The sequence below is a fragment of the Ovis canadensis genome, chromosome 1 (genome assembly GCF_042477335.2).
Source record: "Ovis canadensis isolate MfBH-ARS-UI-01 breed Bighorn chromosome 1, ARS-UI_OviCan_v2, whole genome shotgun sequence".
NCBI classification, from domain to species: domain Eukaryota; kingdom Metazoa; phylum Chordata; class Mammalia; order Artiodactyla; family Bovidae; genus Ovis; species Ovis canadensis.
The window spans coordinates 205,440,882-205,466,441 of record NC_091245.1 but is presented as its reverse complement, the minus strand read 5'-3'; the positions used below and the strand labels follow the sequence as shown (position 1 = coordinate 205,466,441).

General features: G+C 37.5%; 1 protein-coding gene and 1 pseudogene across 7 annotated transcripts in view; one reads left to right on the top strand and one right to left on the bottom strand.

The window, feature by feature from the left end:
- The window catches only part of VPS8 (VPS8 subunit of CORVET complex), a 395,845-nt gene that overhangs the window by 246,156 nt on the left and 124,129 nt on the right, over positions 1 to 25,560 (top strand). For all 7 annotated transcript variants that reach the window (XM_069558731.1, XM_069558750.1, XM_069558751.1 and 4 more), the window contains 5 exons: positions 3,140 to 3,222; positions 3,899 to 3,983; positions 5,467 to 5,565; positions 15,470 to 15,559; positions 18,531 to 18,577. In XM_069558731.1, coding sequence (XP_069414832.1) covers positions 3,140 to 3,222; positions 3,899 to 3,983; positions 5,467 to 5,565; positions 15,470 to 15,559; positions 18,531 to 18,577 — 404 coding nt within the window. The remainder of the gene's footprint in view (positions 1 to 3,139; positions 3,223 to 3,898; positions 3,984 to 5,466; positions 5,566 to 15,469; positions 15,560 to 18,530; positions 18,578 to 25,560) is intronic.
- LOC138423171 (large ribosomal subunit protein eL21-like) lies at positions 13,405 to 13,955 on the bottom strand (annotated as a pseudogene).

The window sequence follows — 25,560 nt, the reverse complement described above, 5'->3', positions numbered from 1 at the left end:
ACTCTTTGCGACCCCATGGACTGTAGCCTATCAGGCTCCTCTGTCCATGGGATTTTCCAGGCAGTAGTACTGGAGTGGATTGCCATTTCCTTCTCCAGTGGATCTTCCCGACCCAGGGATCAAACCCGGGTCTCCCACATTGTAGATAGACGCTTTACCGTCTGAGCCACCAGAACTCTCCACCATGAATCCATCTATCCCTCCACTAATCACTGTGAGAAAAAACTGATCACCACTTCTTTCTACTTAGCCACTTGCTTGAGGGTGCTTTCTAGGAATAGGATTTCTTAAAACCTTAGCCACTGTAATTGTGAACACTAAGACAGTCTGTTTATAACTGATGACAAGATTTTGTCAGATAAGTAAGCTACAAAAATTAAGTACTTCTGGAGCAATGCTAATGTTTTTATGGTAATATATTCCCAGCCAGAGGTTGAGACTCAGATAAAGAACATAGGAACGCAACAGTGAACCTTTTCTCTGCACAGCTGTGGCCCCATGACTGCTGCAGACTATCTTAGGAAAGAGAACAGCTCCTAAAATTTTGATTGTTTCTCTTAAATTATACTGAATACAAACAGTAATGTGGGTCCCTCATTTTGGCCCTATTTCTCTATTGGCAGGAAAAGTGAATCATGTTATGCATGGTGTTGCTGTATAAAAATGATAAAAACTTTCTATGTAAATTACTAAATAAAACAGAAATAAAAACTAAACCTAAATGTAAAAGCCAAACCTTTAAAAGTAATCATAGTTAGTAATCCGTTATTGGGAATCCTTTTTGAGATTACCTGGGAATTTTTTCCCCTCATTTTAGAAAGTAGAAAACTGATGACATAAATTGCTGAAGGTCATAACTAAAATCAGAGCTTGGTTCCTTCCCTTCTCATCCAGCAGTCTTTCTCTTAAGCTGTTTTCCATATATCAAAATCTTGTACTGATGTGAATGTTGATTGATACTTTCATTTATTAAAATGAATAAGATGAAAGTGCAGTAATGAAAGCATGTCAGAACTTCACTCATTGATCAGTGTTGTGACTTATTTGCTGAATTGGATAATAGTTTTCTAATACTGGAAAAATTTTTTGTGCTATTTTCAGTGTAATGACTCCGACAAACACACTTTTAACTTTGATTCTCTGATGAACTTTATCTCCATCAATATGTTAGCCAGAAATTGGCACAGTTTTTCTGTAAAGGGCCAGAGAGTAAATATTTTAGGCTTTATGCGTCATATATAGTCTCTGTCACATACTCTTTGTTTGTTTTATAATCCTTTAAAAATGTAACAAGCCCTGATTTATAGCATTTATTAATTTCCATGGTGTAAGTATTCCCATCATGGCTGATTTCAACTTTCCAGCATGATATCATATTGCACGTGAAGTTGGGAGCGATGTACCATAACACACCCTTACATAATATTTCCACTGAACAGATAAAGTGAAAGTGTTAATCGTTCAGTGTGTCTGACTCTTTGCGACCGGGTGGACTGTAGCCGCCCAGGCTCCTCTGGCCATGGAATTCTCCAGGCAAGAATACTGGAGTGGATTGCCATTTACTACTCCAGGGGATCTTCCTGACTCAGGGATTGAACTTGGGTCTCCTGCATTGAAGGCAGATTCTGTACCATTTGAGCCATCAGGGAAGCCCACCATGCAATAAGCTGCAATCTCTAACCTGGAGAGCATACACAGTAAAATACTTAGGAAGTGGTGAGTTTGGGTATTACCTTTGTTTTTAATTTATTTAATCATAAGTTTATATAATTTTATTTTTAACAATACCTGTATTTAACAGCCAGCCTAAAAATTCCTAGAAAGTTGACAGTTAGCTTTAACTCCCATAACTTGGTTCAGACTCCCTCCAGCACTGGCAGTTGATCATGTTATTTCAAACTGAGGCTTCCAGCAGATACATTTGCTCCATCATTGTCCTATATAGCAGTGCATTGTAATACTTGAGATGGATTAAATTAGAGTTCTGAACTGTAAAGGTATGCTAGGTTTTATTTCTTTCTGCCTTTGTAAAAAAAAAATTAATTTGAAAGTAATTTCCTGTGTTTGAAAAATGTTTTGTTAAATGGCTTCCTGAAGTTCTGAGAAAGGGCATGTTACTCTGGATCTTGAACTTAAATATAGGAGAGAGCTTTCTGATACTGCTCTAATGATTAAGTAGTGATTGTGTTATATTTTGAGACTTATTTTAAAATATGTCTCATAGCCCGGTCATATATTCAGATACTTAGTGTGGTAAAGATTAATTTTTTATTCAGCTGCTTCAGTTCAGGTCAGTCACTCAGTTACATCTGACTCTTTGTGACCGCATGGATTGCAGCACGCCAGGCCTCCATGTCCATCACCAACTCGCGGAGTTTACTCAAACTCATGTCCATTGAGTTGGTGATGCCATCCAACCATCTCATCCTCTATCATCCCCTTCTCCTCCTGCCTTCAATCTTTCCCAGCACCAGGGTCTTTTCAAATGAGTCAGCTCTTCATATCCGTTGGCCAGAGTATTGGAGTTTCAGCTTCAGCATCAGTCCTTCCAATGAATACCCAGGACTGATCTCCTTTAGAATGGACTGGTTAGATCTCCTTGTAGTCCAAGGGACTCTCAAGAGTCTTCTCCAACACCACAGTTCAAAAGCACCAGTTCTTTGACGCTCTTTAGCTTTCTTTATAGTCCAGCTCTCACATCCATACATGACCACTGGAAAAACCATAGCTTTGACTAGATGGGCCTTTGTTGCAAAGTAATGTCTCTGCTTTTTAGTATGCTGTCTAGGTTGGTCATAACTTTCCTTCCAAGGAGTAAGTGGCTTTTAATTTCATGGACACAGTCACCATCTGCAGTGATTTTGGAGCCCCCAGAAATAAAGTCTGCCACTGTTTGCACTGTTTCTCCATCTATTTGCCATGAAGTGATTGGATCGGATGCTGTGACCTTAGTTTTCTGAATGTTGAGCTTTAAGCCAACTTTTTCACTCTCCTCTTTCACTTTCATCAAGAGGCTCTTTCATTCTTCTTCATTTTCTGCCGTAAGGTCGTATGATTATGTGACTGAATGGACTCCTGAAGAGCTAATCAATAAAAGTAGATTCCAAAGTGTTTTTACTCATTTATTTTAAATATTCAGGTCCTTTTAGAATTGCTGCAGGCTGGAGGCATAGTTCAGTTTGAAGAGAGTCGACTCATCCGTATGGCAGAGAAAGCAGAATTGTAAGTTTTTTTAAATTAAGAAAAGCTATGCATGTTAATAATTTTAAAAAAACCTAAATGCAAAAGTTTTTGCCTTTCAAGTCTAGGAAGTTAGTTTAATTTGCAGAAATTAATAGCAAGTAAATTTGAAGTTCTTGTTCATTTGTTTTAGTGTAAAAATGAAATATCAGTCTTATGGTTTTTTTTACTTAAAATTTCTGTGGTATTTACAGATTTTTGGCAGTTAACTTACATATATATTATAAACAATGTAGAATTTAACAGCAAACAGATGCAACATGTTAGCACTATTGTTTATCTAGTTTGTTAAATATTTCATTTGACATGTTTAATTCTGAACAGGGAAACTTCATATTATTGATTGTATTGTATGATTCTAATACAGTAACTATTTTTTATATGATACATTGTTGCTTTAACATGTATTTTATACACATTTTTGAAATTTCTTATAAACATAGTATTCAGCAGCATCTTAAAACCTATATTCAAAGGACTGACAGATATTCATATTCCTTAGATACGATAACTTGATTTAACAGTTGAAATCACATGTACTATATTCATTTTCCTTAATTCTAACCTGAACAGATATGCCTGAACAGATGTCTTAAAACAGTAAGTTGATAATCACCTGCCTGTTTGGTACACTGAAGTTATTCCTTTTATGTTCTAGCTACCAAATTTGTGAATTTATGTATGAACGAGAACACCAATATGACAAAATTATTGACTGCTACTTACGTGACCCACTAAGAGAGGTGAGTTAAGAGACCGCTTTATCCGTTTTTCTTACTCAGTTTCCTCCCTCGCCTTATCAAGTAGAAATAATTATTCAGTAGAAATATTTGGACATATGTTTCTTCATTATTCAAGAGCTGTTTATTGAGTGCCTGTTATTAACTCAAGTGTATATTGATAATTTAAACAGATATATAGTTCCTGTAATTTTATAACTTATAGTTTATTGATGGAGACTGACAGTAATTGCAAATTGTGATGAGCATTAGAGAAACTGGTTTCCACAGGAGTAAATAATGGGAGAACGAACTTATACAGAGCAGCCAAGGAAGGAATCTCAGATAAAATGCCATATAAACTGAGTTTTAGAATTTGAGAAGAAGCTAATCAAGCAAAGAGCCCATAGGAAAAATGTTCCAGGGTAGGGAACAGTATATGCAAAGATCCTGAGTTGGGAAAATTTTTTGACATGTTCAAGGAACTGAATAGGGATCATATAAATGAAACAAAGAGCAGTGTAAGTGGAGCATAATGGCCAAGGGCAAGACAGATTTGATGTGAAACTAAGATTGTGGACAGGGACCACCAAAGCAAAAGAATGATATTCACTCTGGGTTAATGAAATTGAGACTGAAATTAATTGGAACACATTTGCAACTTCTAAGAATCTACCCTAAACAGTTACTCTTTCTCTTTTAAGTCAGTCTTCTGTTAGTTAAGGGGCTTCCCTGGTAACTCAGCTGATAAAGAATCTGTCTGCAATGCAAGAGACCCCAGTTTGATGCCTGGGTCGGGAAGATCCACTGGAGACATGGTAGGCTACCCACTCCAGTATTCTTGGACTTCCCTGGTGGCTCAGCTGGTAAAGAATCTGCCTGCAATGTGGGAGACTGAGTTCGATCCCTGGGTTGGGAAGATCCCCTGGAGAAGGGAACAGCTACCCACTCCAGTATCCTTGCCTGGAGAATTCTATGTGGTATATCATCCACAGAGTGGCAAAGAGTCAGACATGACTGAGTGATTTTCACTTCACTCCAGCAATTAACCATCTCAAAATGGTTTCCTTCTCCAAATAATAGATACTTACCAAGACCAATACAGATAGTAGATCAGTTCAGTTCAGTCACTCAGTCATGTCTGACTCTGCAGCTCCATGGACTTGCAGCATGCCAGGCTTCCCTGTCCATCATCAACTCCTGGAGCTTGCTCAAACTGATGTCCATTGAGTCCATGATGTCATTCAACCATCTGATCCTCTTGTTGTTCCTTTTTTCTCTTGACTTCAGTCTTTCCCATCTTAGAGTCTTTTCCAGTGATTCAGTTCTTTGCATCAGTGGCCAAAGTATTTCAGCATCAGTCTTTCCAATGAATATTCAGGACTGATTTCCTTTAGGATTGACTGGTTTGATCTCCCAATCCAAGGGACACTCAAGAGATAGTAGATAGTGACTAAATATTCTTGAGTGAATGAATGAATAAATTTTATTATTTTGTGCTTTTCAGGAAGAAGTCTTTAACTACATTCACAATATCTTATCCATTCCTGGATACAGTGCGGAGGAGAAGCAGTCTGTATGGCAGAAGGCTATGGATCATATTGAGGTACTGATTCAGCAGAATTTGAAAACATTGCTGTATTTGTATAGATATCTCCCAAATTAAGTTTTTGCTGACTAAGTAGTGGGAGATATATTATTAAGTTGATTTGCTTGATGGTTAACATCTTTTTCAGGTAATTTATTCTACCTCACATTTGTGGAAAACCCATGTTGTATACAACTTATTATGTCATGACTTCTGAAAATAACTCATGTTCAATCAGCTAGTTCACAAACTGGAATTTTAGTGTTTTTTTACAATGTTCTGAGGAATTCTGAGAGTGCTGTTGAACTTTTCCCCTATCATGTGACAGGAGCCATTCCCTCAGTCACCTGATGGAATTTTAGAAACATCACTGCAACAAGTTATTCTCTCTGATGTATTTCCCTTATGTAAGAGGATGTATTTCTCTTATGTAAAAGGATGATGATTCTGATTTTGTTTATGAATGCTCTTTTACAGGAATGCAGTAGTTGACTTTGAAACTAAAAGTTCTTTTTTAAATATTTGCTTAGTTGTTAGTTGCTTAGCAGTGACCCCATGGAGTAGTGCCCGTCAAGCTCCTTTGTCCATGGGATTTCCCAGGTAACAGTACTGGAGTGGGTAGCCATTCCCTTCTCCAGGGGATCTTCCTGTCCCGGGGATCAAACCCAGGTCTCCTTTATTGCAGGCAAAATCTTTACTGTCTGAGCCAACAGATGGTTGGCCCAAAAATTTGCTTCAGATGCCTAAATGTCAATATCAAAATCAGATTGATTATATTCTTTGCTGCCAAAGATGGAGAACCTCTATACAGTCAGCAAAAACAAGACTGGGAGTTGATTGTGGCTCAGATCATGAATTCCTTATTGCAAAATTCAGACTTAGATTGAAGAAAGTAGGGAAAACCACTGGACCATTCCAGGTATGACTGAAATCAAATCCCTTACAATTATAAAGTAGAAGTGACAAATAGATTCAAGGGATTAGATCTGATAGAGTACCTGAAGAACTATGGATGGAGGTTTGTGACATTGTATAAGAGACAGTGATCAAGACCATCCGCAAGGGAAAGAAATGCAAAAAGGCAAAATGATTGTCTGAGGAGGCCTTACAAATAGCTGAGAAAAGAAGAGAAACTAAAGTCAAAGGAGAAAAGGAAATATATACCCATTTGAATGCAGAGTTCCAAAGAATAGCAAAGAGAGATAAGAAAGCCTTCCTCAATGATCAGTGCAAAGAAATAGAGGAAAACAATAGAATGGGAAAGACTAGAGATCTCTTCAAGAAAATTAGAGATACCAAGGGAACATGTCATGCAAAGATGGGCACAATAAAGGATGGAAATGGTATGGACCTAACAGAAGCAGAAGATATTAAGAAGAGGTGGCAAGAATACACAGGACTATACAAAAAAGATCTTCATGATGCCAGTAACAAAGATGGTGTGATCGCTCACCTAGAGCCAGACATTCTGGAATGAGTGGGCCTTAGAAAGCATCACTATGAACAAAGCTAGTGGAGGTGATGGAATTCCAGTTGAGCTATTTCAAATCCTAAAAGAGTGCTGTGAAAGTGCTGCACTCAATATATCAACAAATTTGGAAAACTCAGCAGTGGCCACAGAACTGGAAAAGGTCACTTTTCATTCCAATCCCAAAGAAACGCAATGCCGAAGAATGTTTAAATGACTGCACAATTGCACTCATCTCACACGCTAGTAAAGTAATACTCAGAGTTCTCCAAACCAGGCTTCAGCAGTATGTGAACCATGAACTTCCAGATGTTCAAGCTGGTTTTAGAAACGGCAGAGGAACCAGAGATTTCATTTCCAACATCCGTTAGAGCATCAAAAGAGCAAGAGAATTCCAGAAAAACATCTATTTCTGCTTTATTGACTATGCCAAAGCTTTTGACTGTGTGGATCACAATAAACTATGGAAAATTCTGAAAGAGATGGGAATACCAGACCACCTGACCTGCCTCCTGAGAAATCTTTATCAGATCAAGAAGCAACAGTTAGAATTGGACATGGAACTACAGATTGTTTCCAAATGAGGAAAGGAGTACATCAAGGCTGTATACTGTCACCCTGCTTATTTAACTTATATGCAGAGTATATCATGCGAAATGCCTTGCTGGATGAAGCAGAAGCTGGAATCAAGATTGCCAGGAGAAATATCAATAGCCTCAGATATGCAGATGACACCACCCTTATGGCAGAAAGCGAAGAACTAAAGAGCCTCTTAATGAAAGTGAAAGAGGAGAGTAAAAAAGCTGGCTTAAAACTCAGCATTCAAAAAACAAAGTTCATGGCATCTGGTCCCATCACTTCATGGGAAATAGATGGGGAAACAGTGAGAGACTTTATTTTCTTGGGCTCCAAAATCATTGCAGATGGTGACTGCAGCCGTGAAATTAAAAGACAGTTGCTTCTTGGAAGAAAAGCTATGACCAACCTAGACAGCATATTAAAAAGCAGAGACATTACTTTGCTGATAAAGGTCCATCTAGTCAAGGCTATGGTTTTTCCAGTAGTCATGTATGGATGTGAGCGTTGGAATATAAATAAAGTTGAGCGCCGAAGAATTGATGCTTTTGAACTGTAGTGTTGGAGTAGACTCTTGAGGGTCCCTTGGACTGCAAGGAGATCAGTCAGTCCTGAAGGAAATCAGTCCTGAATATTCATTGGAAGGACTGATGTTGAAGCTGAAACTCCAATAGTTTGGCCACCTGTTTTGAAGAACTGACTCATTGGAAAAGACCCTGAGCTGGGAAAGAATCAAGGCAGGAGCAGAAGGGACGACAGAGAATGAGATGGTTGAATGACATCACTGACTTGATGGACATGAGTTTGGGTAAGCTCCGGGAGTTGGTGAAAAATAGGGAAGCCTCGTGTGCCGCGGTCCATGGGGTTGCAAAGAGTCAGACATGACTGTGCAACTGAACTGAACTGATTATGTGTATGATTAGGATGGCATCAAAATGCATTCTAAAAAAGGGCCCCCAAATCACTCCTCACTTTAGTTTCCTTAGGTTCAAAACATACAGTATTCCTCAGAAATCAACAGAGCTAGAGAGCTGTTGGAATCTCTTCTGTTTTTTTTGGTCCTCTAATTATTGAGAAAAAGTAGTAATGAAGGGTGCTGAGGTAGTTCCAGTTTTGTAAATAACATTTTACATCTACAAAGTTTGTTTCTTCCTCCTTGTAGCAAGGATCAGGAGATAGTGATGGGTTTAGAGATGTAGTGAAAGATATGATTATTCAACATGTTTTAAAATTTTTTTACATATGAAAAATGATAAGAAAGGATGAGCTCTGAAACTTTTGGAAAGCATAGCATGTAATGTGAATACTTTTAATTCCTGATGATTATGAAGTTTAGATTAGAAATGTGAACAGCATCTAATATAAAACATCTGATGTGCAAAGTGTTACAGTCAGTAGGATGAAGGAATTGCCACACTTTCATTTACTGCATTGAAGACATATATATGTTATTTAGTCTTATCATGTTTCTGCTAACAACAAGATCAATATGTCTTGGTGAAAGTAAGAAAACCCAAGAAAACCTTCTTCGACTGTGAATTAAATTTTTTTTCTTCTAATCATTTGGTATTCTTTTTCTTTTCATCATCCCCTTTAAGCCTCCATAGTTATATTATGGCTCATTGTTCATTTCATTTCAACTGCATTATGCAGTGCTTTGAGCACATGGACTCCAGACATCCTAAAATGAAGCTGTGTCTCTCTGCATAATGTGACACATGATGCATTAATCAATGAACACACAGATTATTCAGCAGAAAACTCATACTGGTGAAGCAAAAAATATTTTTGCTGTGCAACAATTATTTCTGCTGACTATTTTCCCCACATCTATGCTTTTTTTTTTTTTTTTTTTTTACCTTGAGCTTGTTAGTACTTCTGAAGGTCATATTAGAAATCTATAGACTTTTCGTTGAAGGTCTTGTGTGGGTTTTTTAATATAAATAAAATCAACATTAAGTGTGTAGAGGGAAAGTCCTTATAATAAAAGTTTTCAGACAGTACATGTACATAGCCTATAGATTAGTGGTTCTTAACACTTTGGGAGGTAGACCGCATTTGAGACTGGAATGAAGGATCCGGACCTGGGCTTCATAATCTTGCGCATGTGCTCAGATGCATCATTTTGTTCACTATTTAAGGATCCACAGATTTCCTAAAAGCCATTCTTAGGCTGGGTTTGTGGATTTCAGTAAAGAATCTCTCACTTAGATGGTTTTTCCAATATGGACGATTCATGTCTCATGAAATTTTAAAAAACACTTCTCATTTTGAAATATAAAGAGAAAAGTGCACAAAATAAAAGTACAGTTTAATAAAAAATTAAAATCTCAACATACCAGAAATAGTTACTGCTACTACCCTAGACTGTTCCCATGTATCCTTTCCTGATCATGGTTCACTGCCTCACTAATATTATCAGAAGAACGAGGATAATGAAATATAATTTTTTGCACTTTTATATATTGTCATTGCTTCTGCCTGCATCCCTAAAAATATATGTTTTGTTTGGCTTGTTGCTGAACTTCATATAAATGAGGTTATACTCTGAGGTTATTTTCTGTCTTTTTCTCAATATTTTGAGAAATTTATATATTTTGTATGTTGCTGCGGTTCATTTTTATTACGGTACAGTATTAAATTTTGTAAGTATATCACTTCCTGTTCATTCTACTGGTGTCTTACGTATGCATCTTGAACACAGCCACATGCATTTTTCCAGGACAGTGGTTCTGTTTGATCTCCAGTCCAGCATTACAGCATCAGCTGAGAACTTGATAGAAATGCTGTTTCAGTCTTCTCCTCAGGCCTAATGAATCAGAAACTCTGGCGACAGGTCCCAACAATATATTTTAATAAGCCCCTCTGGTGATTTTGATGCATGTTAACATTTGATAATCTCTGTTCTGGGGTGTGTAGTTGCCACTTAACTGGGATAAATATTTTTTTTAATTTTATTTTTACTTTATTTTACTTTACAATACTGTATTGGTTTTGCCATACATTGACATGAATCTGCCACGGGTGTATACGAGCTCCCAATCCTGAATCCCCCTCCCACCTCCCACCCCATATCATCTCTCTGCATCATGGGATAAATATTTTAAACATCAGCAGATGCCAGCATTGTGTGAGATTTTCCACTGACTCTATATTCTTGCTGAACTTTTAAAATTTTGTCGGTCTAGTGGATGTATAATGACATTTCATTTTGTTTTAAATTTACATATCCTTAATTACTGAGATTGATTCATATTTATTGGCCATTTAAATTTTCTTTCTTTGACATCACTGTTCAAGTCTTTTGCCCACTTTTCTGTTAGAATGTCTCTTGTACTCATTGATGAAGAAATTCCTTAGATATCCTGGATGTTAGTCCTTTTTTCAGTGATACATGTTGCAAGTATATTCTACTCTGTGGCTTTTTTCTGTGGTTCTTTTTAAGAAAAGTTTTTTGTTTTTTTTTAAAGTAGTCAGAATAATCAGTTTTCTTCCTTTGGTACTGAAGAAGTCCTTCTGTATTGTTGTCTAAAAGCTTTCTTGTTTCTTTTTTCAACTTTAAATCTTAGACTCACCTGAAAGCAGTTTTTGTATAGGGTTTGAGGTGGGGATTAATTTTTTAAAAATATGGATACCTAGTTCTCTCAGGAACAATTTTTTTCCATTTTTGAATTTTTCCCCTTTTTAAAAATTGAAGTATAGTTGATTTACAATGTCTCAGGTATACAGCAAAGTGATTCAGTTGTGTATATATGTATTTTCCACCTCATATTCTTTTCCATTATAGGTTATTACAAGATATATGTTGAATATAGTCTTCTGTGCTATATAGTAGATCCTTATGATTTATCTATCTTTTATATAGTAGTGTGTCTCTGTTTATCCAAAATCCCTAATTGATCCCTCCCCCCTTTCCCCTTTGGTTTCTAAAAGTTTGTTTTCTATGTATGTGAGTCTTATTTCTGTTTTGTAAGTAAATTCCTTTGGATCATTTTTTTTTAGATTCCACATATAAGTGATATCATATGGTATTTATCTTTCTCTGTCTGATTTCGTTTAGTGTGATAATCTCTAGGTCCATCTATGTTGCTGCAGATGTCATTATTTCATTCTTTTTAATGGCTAGGTAATATTCCATCATATACCACATCTTCTTTATCCAGTCATCTGTCTGTACACATTTAGGTTGCTTCCATGTCTTGACTGTTGTAAATAGTGCTGCTATGAACATTGGAATGCAAGTATCTTTTTGATTGAAAGTTTTGGTCTTTTCTAGGTAGACATATGCTCAGGAGTGGGATTGCTGGATCATATGGTAGTTCTAATTTTGGTTTTTTGAGGAACCTCCATTTTCCATAGTGACTAAACCAATTTACATATCCACCAACAGTATAGGAGGGTTCCCTTTTATCCACACCTTTTCCAGTATTTACTATTTGTAGACTTTCTGATGATGGCCTTTCTGATCCATGTGAGGTAATACCTCCTCATTTTGGTTTTGATTTGCATTTTTCTAATAGCAATGTTGAGCATGTTTTCATGGGCCTGTTGGCCATCTATTTGAGAAATGGAGAAATGTGTTTAGATCTGCCTCTTTATTGATTGGATTGTGTGTGTGTGTGTGTGTGCTGTAGGAGCTGTTTATATATTTTGGAAATCAATCCCTTATTGGTTGTATTGTTTGCAAATATTCTTTCCCATTCTGAAGGCTATCTTTTTATTTTGTTTATGTTTTCCTTTGCTCTACGAAAGCTTGTAAGTTTGATTGGGTCCCATTTGCTTATTTTTGCTTTTGTTTTCAATACTCTAGGAGTATTGAAAAAAATATTGCTGTGATTTATATCAAAGAGTGTTCTGCCTAAGTTTTCCTATAGGAGTTTTATAGTATCTGCTCTTACATTTAGATCTTTAGTCCATTTTGAGTTTATTTTGTATATGGTGTTAGAGAATGGCCTGTTTTCATTCTCTTACATGTAGCTGTCCAGTTTGCCCAGCACCAGTTATTTAAGCGGCTGTCTTTTCTGTATTCTTGCCTTGTCATAGATAAATGACATAGTGTGGGTTTGGGTTTATTTCTGGGCTTTCTTTCCTGTTCCATTGATCTGTGTCCTAGCAACAGTTATTTTAAAAGATTACCTTTATGCACTGCTCAACAGTGCTACCTTCTCATGAGATATCAAGAATCTCTGTGTTTTGTCTTTTTCTGGGTCTTGTTCTGTTTGATTGGTCTTGAAGTCAGTATTTGAAATATTGTTGTTTTATAATAAGTCTTCATATTTTTAAGAGAGTATTGGCTGCTTAGTTCCAAATACCTTTTAGAATCAACTTGTCAAGTTCCTACCTTATGATTCTGACAGGGATTGCACTGAATCTTTGAGTCTTTTTTAATCTGACATCTTTACATTATGAGGCTTCTACCTTATGACCGTATGGTGTAACTGTTCACCAACGTTTCTGTAATGTTTTATAATTTCCTCTGTAGATTCATCTAATGTTAGATTTATTGTCACAACTTCATATATTTTAGCAAAACACTAATGTTAATAATATGGTTAAAATTTTATTTCTGACACATAATGTTTAGTATAAAGATTTTTGTAGAAATCTTCTATTTCTAGTATGTGAAAATTTTCTCCCTTATTCTGTTTTTGTCATGAATTTTATTGATCTTTTAAAAAAATAATATCTGGCAGTTTATTAAAAAGTAGAGCATACTGAACAACAAACTATCTTACACCTTTCAGGAAGGAAAACCACTAAATTTGAAAAGACATCATCCACTGAATTTGGACACAACACCTCTACTCCAGAGAAACATTTGTACAGTCCAGGTCTTTATTTTTACACCCATCAGGCCATGAATTCACAGGGAATGGGCTCCAACAGTTCGGGTTCCTTTCCATTGGTCCTCATAAAGTGTGCTTCTCTGGGTGGAGCAGGCTGGCGCTTCAGCTGAACCTAAGTCCCTTTCTGTTTGGCCTCCTTCTTTTTCTGATCATTTTCCTTCATGCATTTCAGGAAGCTGTCTCGGCTCTGAGTGCTTAATATGCTCGATACGCATATTAATTCTCTTGTCAAGAATCTTGCCCTTGTTTGTTTACAGTGATGCCAACAGCATGCTGGGTAACATTGTAGACTCTCCCAGTTTTGCCATGGTAACATTTGTGGGGCATTCCTTTTTGAACAGTACCCATTCCCTTGATATCTACAATATCACCCTTCCTGTAGATTTGCACGTATGTGGCCAAAGGAACAACTCCGTGTTTTCTGAAAGGCCTGGAGAACATGTAGCGGGTACCCCGCCTCTTTCCCTTTGTGTTGATCATTTTGGTGAATCAGCCTGAGGGGCCGGGGGAGAGATGGGAGGCGGGAGCCACGCGCTGGCCTTTACCTTGCAAATTTTACCGATATTAAATCAGCCTTGAATTCTGTGGATAAATGCAACTTGAACCTGTTATATTTTTTATACATTGTTAGATTCTGTCTTTATCAATGTTCACAATTAAGACCAATGTATAATTTTCCTTTCTTCCTTATGTTCTACAGGGTTTAGGTATCAGAGTTTTGCTACTATTATACAATGAGCTGAGCTGAAGAAGTTTCCTTTTTTCTATTCTCTGTAAGAGATTAATTAACGTTGTAATTATTTCTTCCCTAAATGATTGCTGGGAACTTACCAGTGAAGCTGTATGGGCCTGGAGTGTTTTATATAGGAAGATTTTTGACTATTCATTCAATTTCTTTAGTGACTACTAATCAATGCAGATTTTCTGTTTCTTAAGTCAGTTAATTGAATTACATTTTTCTAAGAATTTAGCCATTTTGACTAAATTTTCAAATTCTTGACATAGATTAATTCATAATAATTTATCTTTTTTTCAACTTTTGATTTCCAATCAATTAAAAAAATTTTTTTGTTTTATTTTTTTTTTACTTTACAATATTGTATTGGTTTATCTTTTTAATATCTGAAGATCAACAGTAATATCCCCTTTTTATATGTGGTATCAATTAGTTGTGCCTTTTCTATTTTGAGATGTGTTGTATGAAAATAGTATAAACTGCAGTTATTTGTGTCAACTAAGTATTATTAATCCTAAAATACCAACACGAAATTATTAGATATATATCATGAATATTACAGTCGTGATAGTTCATCATATTTTTATTTGACAGTACAATATGTGATCTATAGACAGTCTTTGCATTTTAGCTATGAATCATACAATTGAAAAGGTAGAATAGAGTTACAGAAACCAAGAAAGAAGAGAGTTTCAAGAAGAAAGGGGTAGCCAGTAGTGTCTAGGAAAGTTCAAGGAAAGGGCAGATGGCAAGTCTTAGATTTGACAGAAATAGGTCTTATTAACAGTGGTCAACCTCTTAGTGTCATTTAAGACTTATGACCTTAAGTTAATTTCTTAAAACAATTTTGGTTTCAGAATCTACAAGGCATTGGAGGTAAAGTTTCAGAAGTCTTAGCTAAAGAAATTGCAACTGTGGTTGTTTTTTTTTTTTCCCACTTCTATAAGTTATTACTTTAAGCTCAAGGGTAAATTCACTAGCAGGGAATTTGGGGAGCTTTAGTTCTTACATTCATGCTGTAGATACCATGGCCTAAATCCAAAATTTTAGTGCTTTCATCTTCTACGAATTCTGAATTACCTTTTATATAAAAATCTGATTTTTTTTTTAACATGATGTTTTTCTGATTTTGCTCACTTGTAATATGTCTTTAAATTGTGGCTCTATATTGAGGTCTCCTGAAAAGCAGTATAGAAGCTTGTGAAAGTATTGATGTTGGTATTATGCGTCACATCTGTGGAAATTCTATTTAAATTTAACACTGAAGATTATTTTTATCTTTTTCTTTTGTTACAGGAACTTGTGGCCCTGAAGCCCTGTAAAGCTGCAGAGCTGGTTGCTACTCACTTTTCTGAACAGATCGAAACAGTCATTAAGAAACTTCAGGTAAATTCTGCAGAGCATCTAGTGGAGAGACAGTTACTGAGTACCCACCTAAGAAATGTTTATTGTGATGGCTTCTTCCGTTCATTGTTGGCTTTTAGTAGCAGTTTCTACATATGGTGTGTGTGCATGTGCATGCTTAGAAGCAATTCTGTGATAATCTGAGTCTAGAAATGAGGGAATTTATCTTTGTGCATAGTGAATATTACCGTCACAGAAACATTTTTGGAAAAATAACCTGTACTTACTCTAAAATCGTAATCCACAGAGGGTCCTCCCCCCCGCCCCAACTCTAATCTTTTTCTGTAGTGACTATGACCATATTCTCTTTGGAGTTCATGTTATTTGTTTAGATTTCTATCATGCTCCTATTGGGCGAATGCCGTCTATTTAGAACTTTATTGGGGGAAAAATCTTAGCTAGAATACAGCTGTTTTAATGCTGAATACTGAGATGCTCAGTTTGAAGTACTGTCTAATGGACCAGCATTCCATTTGTCACTACTGTGGTAGTGCTGTTAGTGAGTTTTGCTCACTACCATTGTGGCCACAAGTGATAGAGGTAGAGAGTAGGATAGTGACAGGGGCAGGTAGCACAACCGAGTCCTCAAGTGGTAATCATAGTAGTAGAAGTTAGGTGTGCAAGAGGGAAACCAAAGTAGTGAGGGGGGAGGCAGCTGGCATGAGTGATAAAGGTATGGATTTCATTTCATTTCATTCATTCATATTCACACTGCATACTACTGTGGCCCCACTCTGTACCACAGTATGGTAGGCTCTGGGGGGACACTAATAAGAATATAGTCTTTTTCTTAATTTTTCCTGTGGAATAGAGAAGCATTTATATAACCACAGTATAGTGTTATAAGCTCTACACCAGACATACATAGAAAGTGCTGTAGGAACAAGAGGAGAGAATGACGGACTGTGTGAGCAAGTCAGACAAGTGTTCCCAGATACGCCCAAGCTGGGTCTTGAATAATTGGTGTCAGTTTTCCAGGCAGAGAATTGAAAAGGGCATTCTAGATAAAGGGCTCTGGGTAAGTAAAGACTTGAAGGCATGAAGCAGTATTCGTATTCAGAGAATGATGTGGTGAAGACGATGGTGGAAGAAGCATTAGATTAATCTGTAAAAGGTATATTGGAAGGAAGGAATTAAGTGTATAGAGACTGGAAAATAAGAGTTTGGGGGATGATATTGAACAGTCATATATGTAATGCTAAGAAATTATGCTATATCTTCTGTGTGCTGGAGACAGAGGAGTGATACCAGTAGATTCATTTGATAGAATATTAACTCTGTGTGTGGAGAATGGGCTAGCAAAGAGAGCAAATAGAGGTGAGACCAGTGGGAAGGCAAAAGGTCTTGGCAAGAAATGGTTAGGACAGGATGAAAGCAGTGCCAGTGGAGAGGACAAGTGTAAGATACATTTGTGAAATAAAATGTGAGGGGCTTGGAAATTAGTTGAATGTGATGGGTAGAGTAAAAAAATGACTCCTGGGTCTATAGGGTTGGTTGTCCAGTATGATGAGGTCCATTAACTCAAGATAAGGAGTCATCTGTTAATTCAGTGAATATATCTTTTGGCTGTGGGCCGAAAGAAAGAAGAGAAAAGTCACTCAGTCGGGTCCGACTCTGTGACCCCATGGACTATACAGTCCATGGAATTCTTCAGGCCAGAATACTGGAGTGGGTAGCCTTTCCCTTCTCCAGGAGATCTTCCCAACCCATGGATCGAACCCAGGTCTCCCACATTGTAGGCGAATTCTTTTTCAGCTGAGCCACAAGGGAGGCCATAGGCCAAAAGCACATTGATAAAGTGATAAGGATATAAAAACATATACAGTTGACTCTTGAACAACGCAGGGGTTAGGGGTGCCAATCCCAATGTAGGCAAAAGTCCCTATATAACTTTCGACTAACTACTGATAGCCTACTGTTGGCTGGGAATCTTACCAGTAACAGAAACCTTCAATTAACACATGCTTTGTATATTATATGTATTATATACTGTATTCTTAGAATAGGTGACCTAGAGAAACGAAAATGTTATTAAGAAAATCTTAAGGAAGAGAAAATACATTTACAGTACTGAACAAAATTTATCAATACTGTTGTATATTTACAAGATGAATCATCCATCAGCACTCATATCAATATGTCTTATAAAAGCACTGTATATGTTATCTGTATTATTAAACTATGACATCAAAAATGAAAAAAATGTGAAAAAGAAATTTGTATTTATCTACAAGCATAACAACTCATGCATTGATAATGAAAAAGCAGTATGATTGCTTTATGGTGGCCTAGTGTAACTGATATGTTTGCTTCATGGTAAGCCTCGCCTGTGCACTAATGAGTGAACTGTTATAAAACTTTTATATCATGCAGTATTGTTGTTGTTCAGTCACTCAGTCGTATCTGACTCTTTGTGACCCCATGGACTGCAGCACACCAGGCTTAACTTGTAGTTTGCTGTCTCTTTTGTAGTTGATTGTATTAGAAAGTTAATGAGCTTTTTTGGTGGTGGTTGCTATTTGAGCCTCACCTAGGTTAACTGTCTCACAGTTGGCCATTGTCACAGGGAGAACCAGGTGAGGCAGGGTGAACCCATCTGTGCAGCCAGAGCAGGTCAGAGCGCTTGCTCTGGACCCATTCCAAGAGTCTTTATGCTGGGAACTGTTACAGGATTTGTCTCAGCAGAGGGCTCTTTTTGGCAAGGATTGAGGGGTAAAAGAATGTATTTATGTTTCTTCTGCACTCAGAATCGAATATGTGACAATGATTAGAATTACTGAGAAGAAATGACCTCCAAAGGATTCTTCAGCATTTCTTAGACCTGCACAGAGAGCTTACTAGAAGTGAAACATACGCATGCACGCTTTTTAAAGGGATGTTGTAAAATTCTTTATCACAGCATAATTGGAAGAGTTTGTTAATATTTAATTGTATTCTTTATTTTTCTGTTCAGAACCAGGTTTTGCTTTTCAAGTTTTTGAGAAGCCTTCTTGACCCAAGGTATGTTTATAAAATTTAGTTTTTCATGATACATGGATGAAAAACCAGAGAAAATGAATTGAGTTTAAGAAACTGACTCATGATATCCAGATGGTATAGTCAGCTCTTGATTTTTAATATTAGCAGGAGTACTGGTTACAGAGATTATTCTAAATACATGGTTGGAAAATTGATTACATCTTAAAGGTATATTTTCCTTCCCATTTGAATGTGAACCTACGTGATAAGTTGTCATCGATGTAAAGAAAATAATGAAGGCATGCCATTAGGACATGTTCCAGGAAGAATTTGATGACCATCTAGCTTCCCCTGCCTCTGGTAGCATCACTCCTCCTGATTCCTTATTCTACACTGTAGATTGACAGCTTTACTTTTCAAAGTAAATAACCTAGTTCCCAGCCCACCTTTAAATGTATTACTTTTTAAACTTTCATTTGAAATGTTTAGTTTTAAATAACTTTCTGGAAGTGTGGGAAGGAAAGTTTAAATGTTTCTTTAAGTGCTTCTGTAATACTCATCAAATAAAAACTAAACCAAGGAGATGATGAGATTAGTAATGGGTCTGTAAGCAAAGCAGCTCTGTATGTGAGATCTTAATGTCTTCCTGCCCTGGTGGCTCAGACAGTAAAATCTGCATGCAATGCAGGAGACCTGGCTTTGATCCCTGGGTCAGGAAGGTCCCCTGGAGGAGTGAATGGCTGCCCACTCCAGTATTCTTGCCAGGCTATAGTCCATGGGCAAAGAATCGGACATGACTGAGCAACTAACAGTTTTAAGACAGTCACTCTTAACTAGAATTTTGTGTCAGAATCACCTAAGAAACTTTTAAAAATATAGGTGCCTGAGTCCAACCCCACAGAATTATCATGATGTACATCTGGAGTTAAGCATCACTGACTTGAATGTAATGTTCTAGGGTGACATAGCTTTCACATGCCTTGTAATGTACACTAGCCATTGAAAACAGTCATATACTTACTTTAGAGATTCAGTTCAGTTCAGTCACTCAGTCGCATCCGACTCTTTGTGACCCCATGAACCGCAGCACACCAGGCCTCCCTGTCCATCACCAACTCTGGAGTTCACTCAGACTCATGTCCATCGAGTCAGTGATGCCATCCAGCCATTTGATCCTCTGTCATCCCCTTCTCATGCCCTCAGTCTTTCCCAGCATCAAGGTCTTTTCAAATGAGTCAGCTCTTTGCATCAGGTGGCCAAAGTAAATTATTATAAAAATATAAAATTTTGGTTATTCTAGTATTCTCTGCCTATTTAAATCCAAAATACCAGGAATTTTGTAGATTGTAAAAATTCTTTGAAATTTTTATCATTTAAACCTTGACCAGATTATGCTGCTTTAAATTGAGTCATACAGATGTGCGGATGTTGAGAAAAGCAGTCTGACTACATACCCTCCTGAGCTCCAGTTCAATACCTTTTCAAAGTATCTGTGTTTTAATTCCCTGGTTGCAGAAATTACTGAGGCTCAACATCTTTTTTTAATTTGTATGAGTCATTTGTTCTTCCTTCAGATCCAGTTTGGGCCCTAGCCCACTGCTGGAATTAACTGATGGAGATACCTTAGAATTATGATTAGGGGTAGGAGGGAAGGAAGAGAGCTGGGAGAAGGATGGGGCCGAAGGTGGAGCTGAGAAGAAGGGATAGGGGGCCAAGGAGGACTGAGCTAAGTGGAAGAGGAAGGAGGTGCCCAGTCCTTTCTCTAGATCCCATGTACCTTTTTTCCCCAGAGCAGAATTCCTTCTATCCCACCAGTATCAGGTCCATTCTTAAGACCTGACTCCTCTTCCCCTTGAATAATTTATTTTAACTGAGTCCTTGTTCTCCAACCATCCTATCTGGAGATACTCAAGCTGGAAGGACAGAGAAGTTCAGCTTTGTACTTGGCCTTTTCTCATATGTAGCAAAGTATAAAGGACGATGGTGATGAAATCTTAATTTTTAAAAAAAGTATTAAAAAAATTAGGTATAGTATCAGTATAGTCATTTGCTCTGCTATTGCTCTGATATTTAATTTAGTTAAACTTCACAGTAATAAAAATGGCAAATCACAAGAGTATTAGAGGTCTTCCATGAAAAGTCCTGCTCTATTATTACCTATACCTAGACTGTAAATATGTCATAAGGTAAGATCCTTTATAACATACGAGCGACTGGACTGAAGATCCTTTAGAAGTTCTATGACAATTGTTTTGTTCACTAGCAAACCACAAATAATTTTACATTTACTCAGTATATCCCTGGTGGCTCCGTGGTAAAGAATCTGCCTGCCAATGTAGGAGACACAAGTTCAATTCCCAAGTTGGGAAAATCCCCTGGAAAAGCAAATAGCAACCCACTCCAGTATTGCTGCCTGGGAAATCCCATAGACAGAGGAGCCTGGCAGGGTATCGTCCATGAGGTTACAAAAGAATCGGACGCCACTTAGCGACTAAACAATAGCAGTATATTTTATCTCCCTAAATATCTCCCAACCCAGGATAATTAACTCTAAGTTAACTTTTCACACACTCCTTCCTTGTCACATCAGTTCAGCTCTGAGGCTCTGTCTTACCTACTTCATAGAGGAGTAGTGCACACACAGTCCTTTCCCTTTCCTCTCCCCACAAAGCCACATGACCTGGAATGTCCTCACTTTTGATAACAGCCAGGTTGCCAGCTTTACTTTAGCCTAGAGAAGTTAAGAGTTGACAGAGATTCTCCTCTTGACCAAACTTTATTCAGACTCCTCTGAGCCCTCTGCTCCACTAGGTCTGACCTTGAGCTTCCCCGTCTGTTTTTGTGAAGTGTATTTTGAAGAATCCTGCTATGTCAGCTTAGCCAGAATCCTCACCCTCAATATCTGGTCACCCTTTATATCTGTCCAAACTTCTTATTCCCTCCACCTAGGAAATATCTGATCATCCTGGCCTGCTTTCAGCAAGTATTCTGTTAGGTCAGTTTGTCAAAGAATTATCCTATCCTCTTAGTAATTTTCTATCCATGGACTGCCCCCTACCCCATGGCTATAAATCTCCACTTCTTGTATTTGAGTTGAGCCCAGCCTCTCTCCCTTACTGCGACACCCCATTGTATTCCTTATGCCTATCATGATAGTCCAAATAAAGTCTGCCTTACTGTTTTAACAAGTGTCATGGATAATTTTTTCTTTAACAGAAAAAGACTGAAAACTTCAGCTCCACCTTTAAAAAGAGCATACTTTCCTACTGATTCACCATATCCAAGATGCCAAAGACCTAGTGTTCTGCTTTGAGAGTCCCAACCCAGAACCCATTACACTTCATCCTCTTACTTTATGTCTTACCTAGGAGGCAGGCATCAATTTTGATTATGCTGTAAATTTATTTTAAATTTGATGTTTGGCATTTCAGTACAATCATTTTTAAATAAATAGTATTTTAAATAATAGTATCTCAGCTAACCCATAAAAGCCTGTTTGATTCACAATGTTAATGTATAATACCAGTGAGAGTAGGAAAAACTGTTTTCCTTCTACCTGTCTAGGTTCTAGGTAGGTTAAGTGTTATGCCCAAGTCGCAAAATCTCCCAGCGACCACCCAGGAACCGATATCCGATGCAAAAGCAAGAGAGTTTTTATAACCAAGCTCGAGCTGGGGCTCCCACCCTTACCGACGCAGTGGCTATAGGGAGGAGCCCCGGGTTGTGGATTACATTGCTTATATAGGGAGTATACATGGAAAAAAAGGATTTCTAGGTAGGGGGACGTCTGATTGGTCACTTTCTTTCAAAGGGTTGTGTGTTGGTTCTTGATTGGTCCCTATTGTCTAGGTAGACCACAAGTTCCTGAGTGTTAAGTCAGGAGATTTTGGTTTGGGGTCTGACTGGCTCATGGGTGGTGGGGTGAGGTCAGGGGATTTCCAAAGGCTCTTGGATTTCCAAAGGCTGTTTTCCTGGAACCTTACAAAATGGAGTTTTTCTTTTAACAAAATGGAGTCGCTTAGGTCCTTCATAAGAAGGGAAAAGCATACAAATTTATTGAATGTTTTATGTGTTATGGAAAGCACTTAAACCTGAGCATTTTATGCTAGGTTTGACGAAGAGTAGAAAGTCATGGACACATGTACTGGGACTGAAGGATATGAGCTAAGGGTAATAAACAGAGGGAAACTTAGCAAGACATGTTTGTTTGGATTCCTCTCAGTGTCCCTCTATCTTCAGAGATGAGGAAGCTCCTTCCCTCTAGGAAGAGAGAGAATATCTTTCATAAGTAGTAAGTCAGTGTTAGTCACTCACTCATGTCTGACTCTTTGTGACCCCATAGACTGTAGCCCACCAGGCTCCTCTGTCCATGGAATTCCCCAGGCAAGAATACCAGAGTGGTTTACCATTTCCTTCTCCAGCCTTTCATGAGGTAGTCTTATGGTCTGCTTCACAGGAGAAGGGGAAGGCCAGAGAGTCCATCAATATGCCAACATGCTATATTTTGGGAAAGTGTGTCCTGAACCCCATCACTGATAATATGTACATTGAATTCTGGATTGAGGGGAAGGAAGGTTAGGAAGGTTGAGTTCAGAGAAAGTAAGGAGGCATTGCTTCCGGAGCCTGCCTTACACCAAGTTCTGAATTATAGTTTGTCTTGGGTGCCCTCTGAACTCTGCCTCCTCCCACTTTGTCCCCTTCTTTCAAGGGGTGCAGGGTGTACACACTTCAAGCTCTCCACTTTATAAGCACATTCAGAAATATAGTATTGATCTTAGGTAAAATCCAAGATTAACTTCTTCCATGCCCCAATCAAAACACTCAAAACTCTTGCCAGTTGCTTGTCAATTTCTGTATCATGTGACACTTTTACAGTGAGAAAGTACAGTTACCATGTGAATACAGTGAAGTACACACAACTTTTAAAAAGCCCTTTTTCAATGCCAGTTGACCTCAAGGTAGTATGGACTAGTTTACGTTGATCTCTGAATGATTTCCCATCCCAGTTTAGCCTTTGTAAATGAATATGCTGTTGACAGATCTGAAGTAAAGGATTAGAATCTTTGCAGGTACTGGGAAAACTGAAGTGGGAACCAAGGGGAGTGTAGAAAAAGGGGTTTAGGGTCAAAAGAACATCAAGAGGAGGTAGACTGGTTCTGCCTAGCAGTTTTCCCTGGCAGACTTCAGACTATTTTTGCCTTTGATTCTTCTCTTTCTGTTCTTCTTAAGCAGTAAGGCTTTTTTTTTTTTTTTTTAAACATCCAGGTTTTTCCTCTCATGAAGCTCCTATTGTGGCATTCTGGAAAGTAGAGAAAATGAAAGAGTTATTTTGAGATGGGGACTGCTTGTATATATGTGTCAAATCAGAATATTGCTTTTTTTCTCCCCCAAACCCTCATTCTTCTGTGTGTGTGTGTGTGTGTGTGTGTGTGTGTAGTTTATGCATATTTGATTTAACATTAACTTGTATTTATTGAGTACTTAAAGCAAGAATTTATTATTTCATTATTTTGTCAACAGCATTTTTTAGGGAACCAGAAATATAGTTGAATTCTCACATGTATTTCTCTATTTTCTTTATCCAATGTCTTTAAGTTACCTTTGCTCTGTAAATAATGTCCTTTGTAGAATTAATTGACCTACAAAGATATTGGTGGCATTTGTATATAGAAAGATTAGATAGTTTTGAAGGGAGGGAGGTTAATCCTCCAGAAGCAAATTATTTGCCTGAATTGAGGCCAGCAGCCTGGGAGAGAAAGGATTTGCATCCTCTACCAGTTTCTTTCTTTTGAGACAGCTGCTACATGAAACTCTACCCCACCCTTACTCCCCATGTGCATTCCTGCTGGCCAGGAATTCTTACCGCAGTTCTGATATGTTTACATTCAGGTGCAGGTCCTTTGTACGGGGGGATGCTTGAAGGACAGTGAAAAAGGACACTGGTAGTTTTTGTGGGGCTATGAGCTTCATAAGGAATGAAGAGAATGTACAAGTGTGTTTATATTTATAGTATTTTCCTCAGTACAGTTTTCTCGGTAATGTCAATTTTAGCCTTTGTTAACAATATTCTGGATGCCTCTGAAATCTGTGGTATGATTTTCTTGTAGGAAAAAAAAAACAACATAAAACATCACATTGTGTTTCTAAGTCTTTAATCAAAATAAAATAAAAATTGAACATTGCTAAGGAAATGAGTGTCTTTGCCAAGGAACAAAAACATAGATTATGGAAATGGTTATACATTGATTTAACTTGTATCTGTCACTGTTTCTCTGGATAATTTTGATGGGATATTTTAAGATACTGACACAGTGTTGAAATAGCATATTTCAAAGTTAAAAAGAAAAGAATATTATATATCTTCATGAACTTTAACATATAAAAATGCATTCCTGCTTCAGTGAGTGCGTACTTGGCCAGATTCACCATCAGATACTCTGTCTCTGGTTAGTATTTTTGCCAGCAACTCAAATTCAATCTTCTAAATCCTTACACATCATCATCTCCTAATCTCCTTTCAGGTAACTAAATGAATGGATGGATGAGTAGACAGATAGATAGCTGACATTCAATTATATCTTTATTCCTTAATAATTCTTTATAGTGAGATTGCTGTCTGCTAAGCGATGTGTAAGAGATTGAAGTAGCTCAAAATTATACTGTTTTTTCAATCTCAATGTGTTCCTCCTCCTTTATTTTCTTTCTTAGCAAATGGCAGTATCCACACATTTATTTCATTTAAAAACTTACTGAGTAAATACAGCATACTAAGCACTGTGACAGGCATGGGAGATAAAATGGTGAATAAGATGGGACCCTGGCTTCAGAGGCAATTGTAGTGTAAGCATCTTAAATGAAATACTAGGTGCGGTGATGAGTTTAACTTTTCTTCACTGCTCCTCTGCACCTTTTCAGCCCTACTACACAGAATAAGTTAATCATCAAAATGTACTTCTTGGCTATCTCTTACATGTGAGTCCTCCTCTTGTGCCCCTCCACTCCCCTCCTTCATGCCTTCAATATCT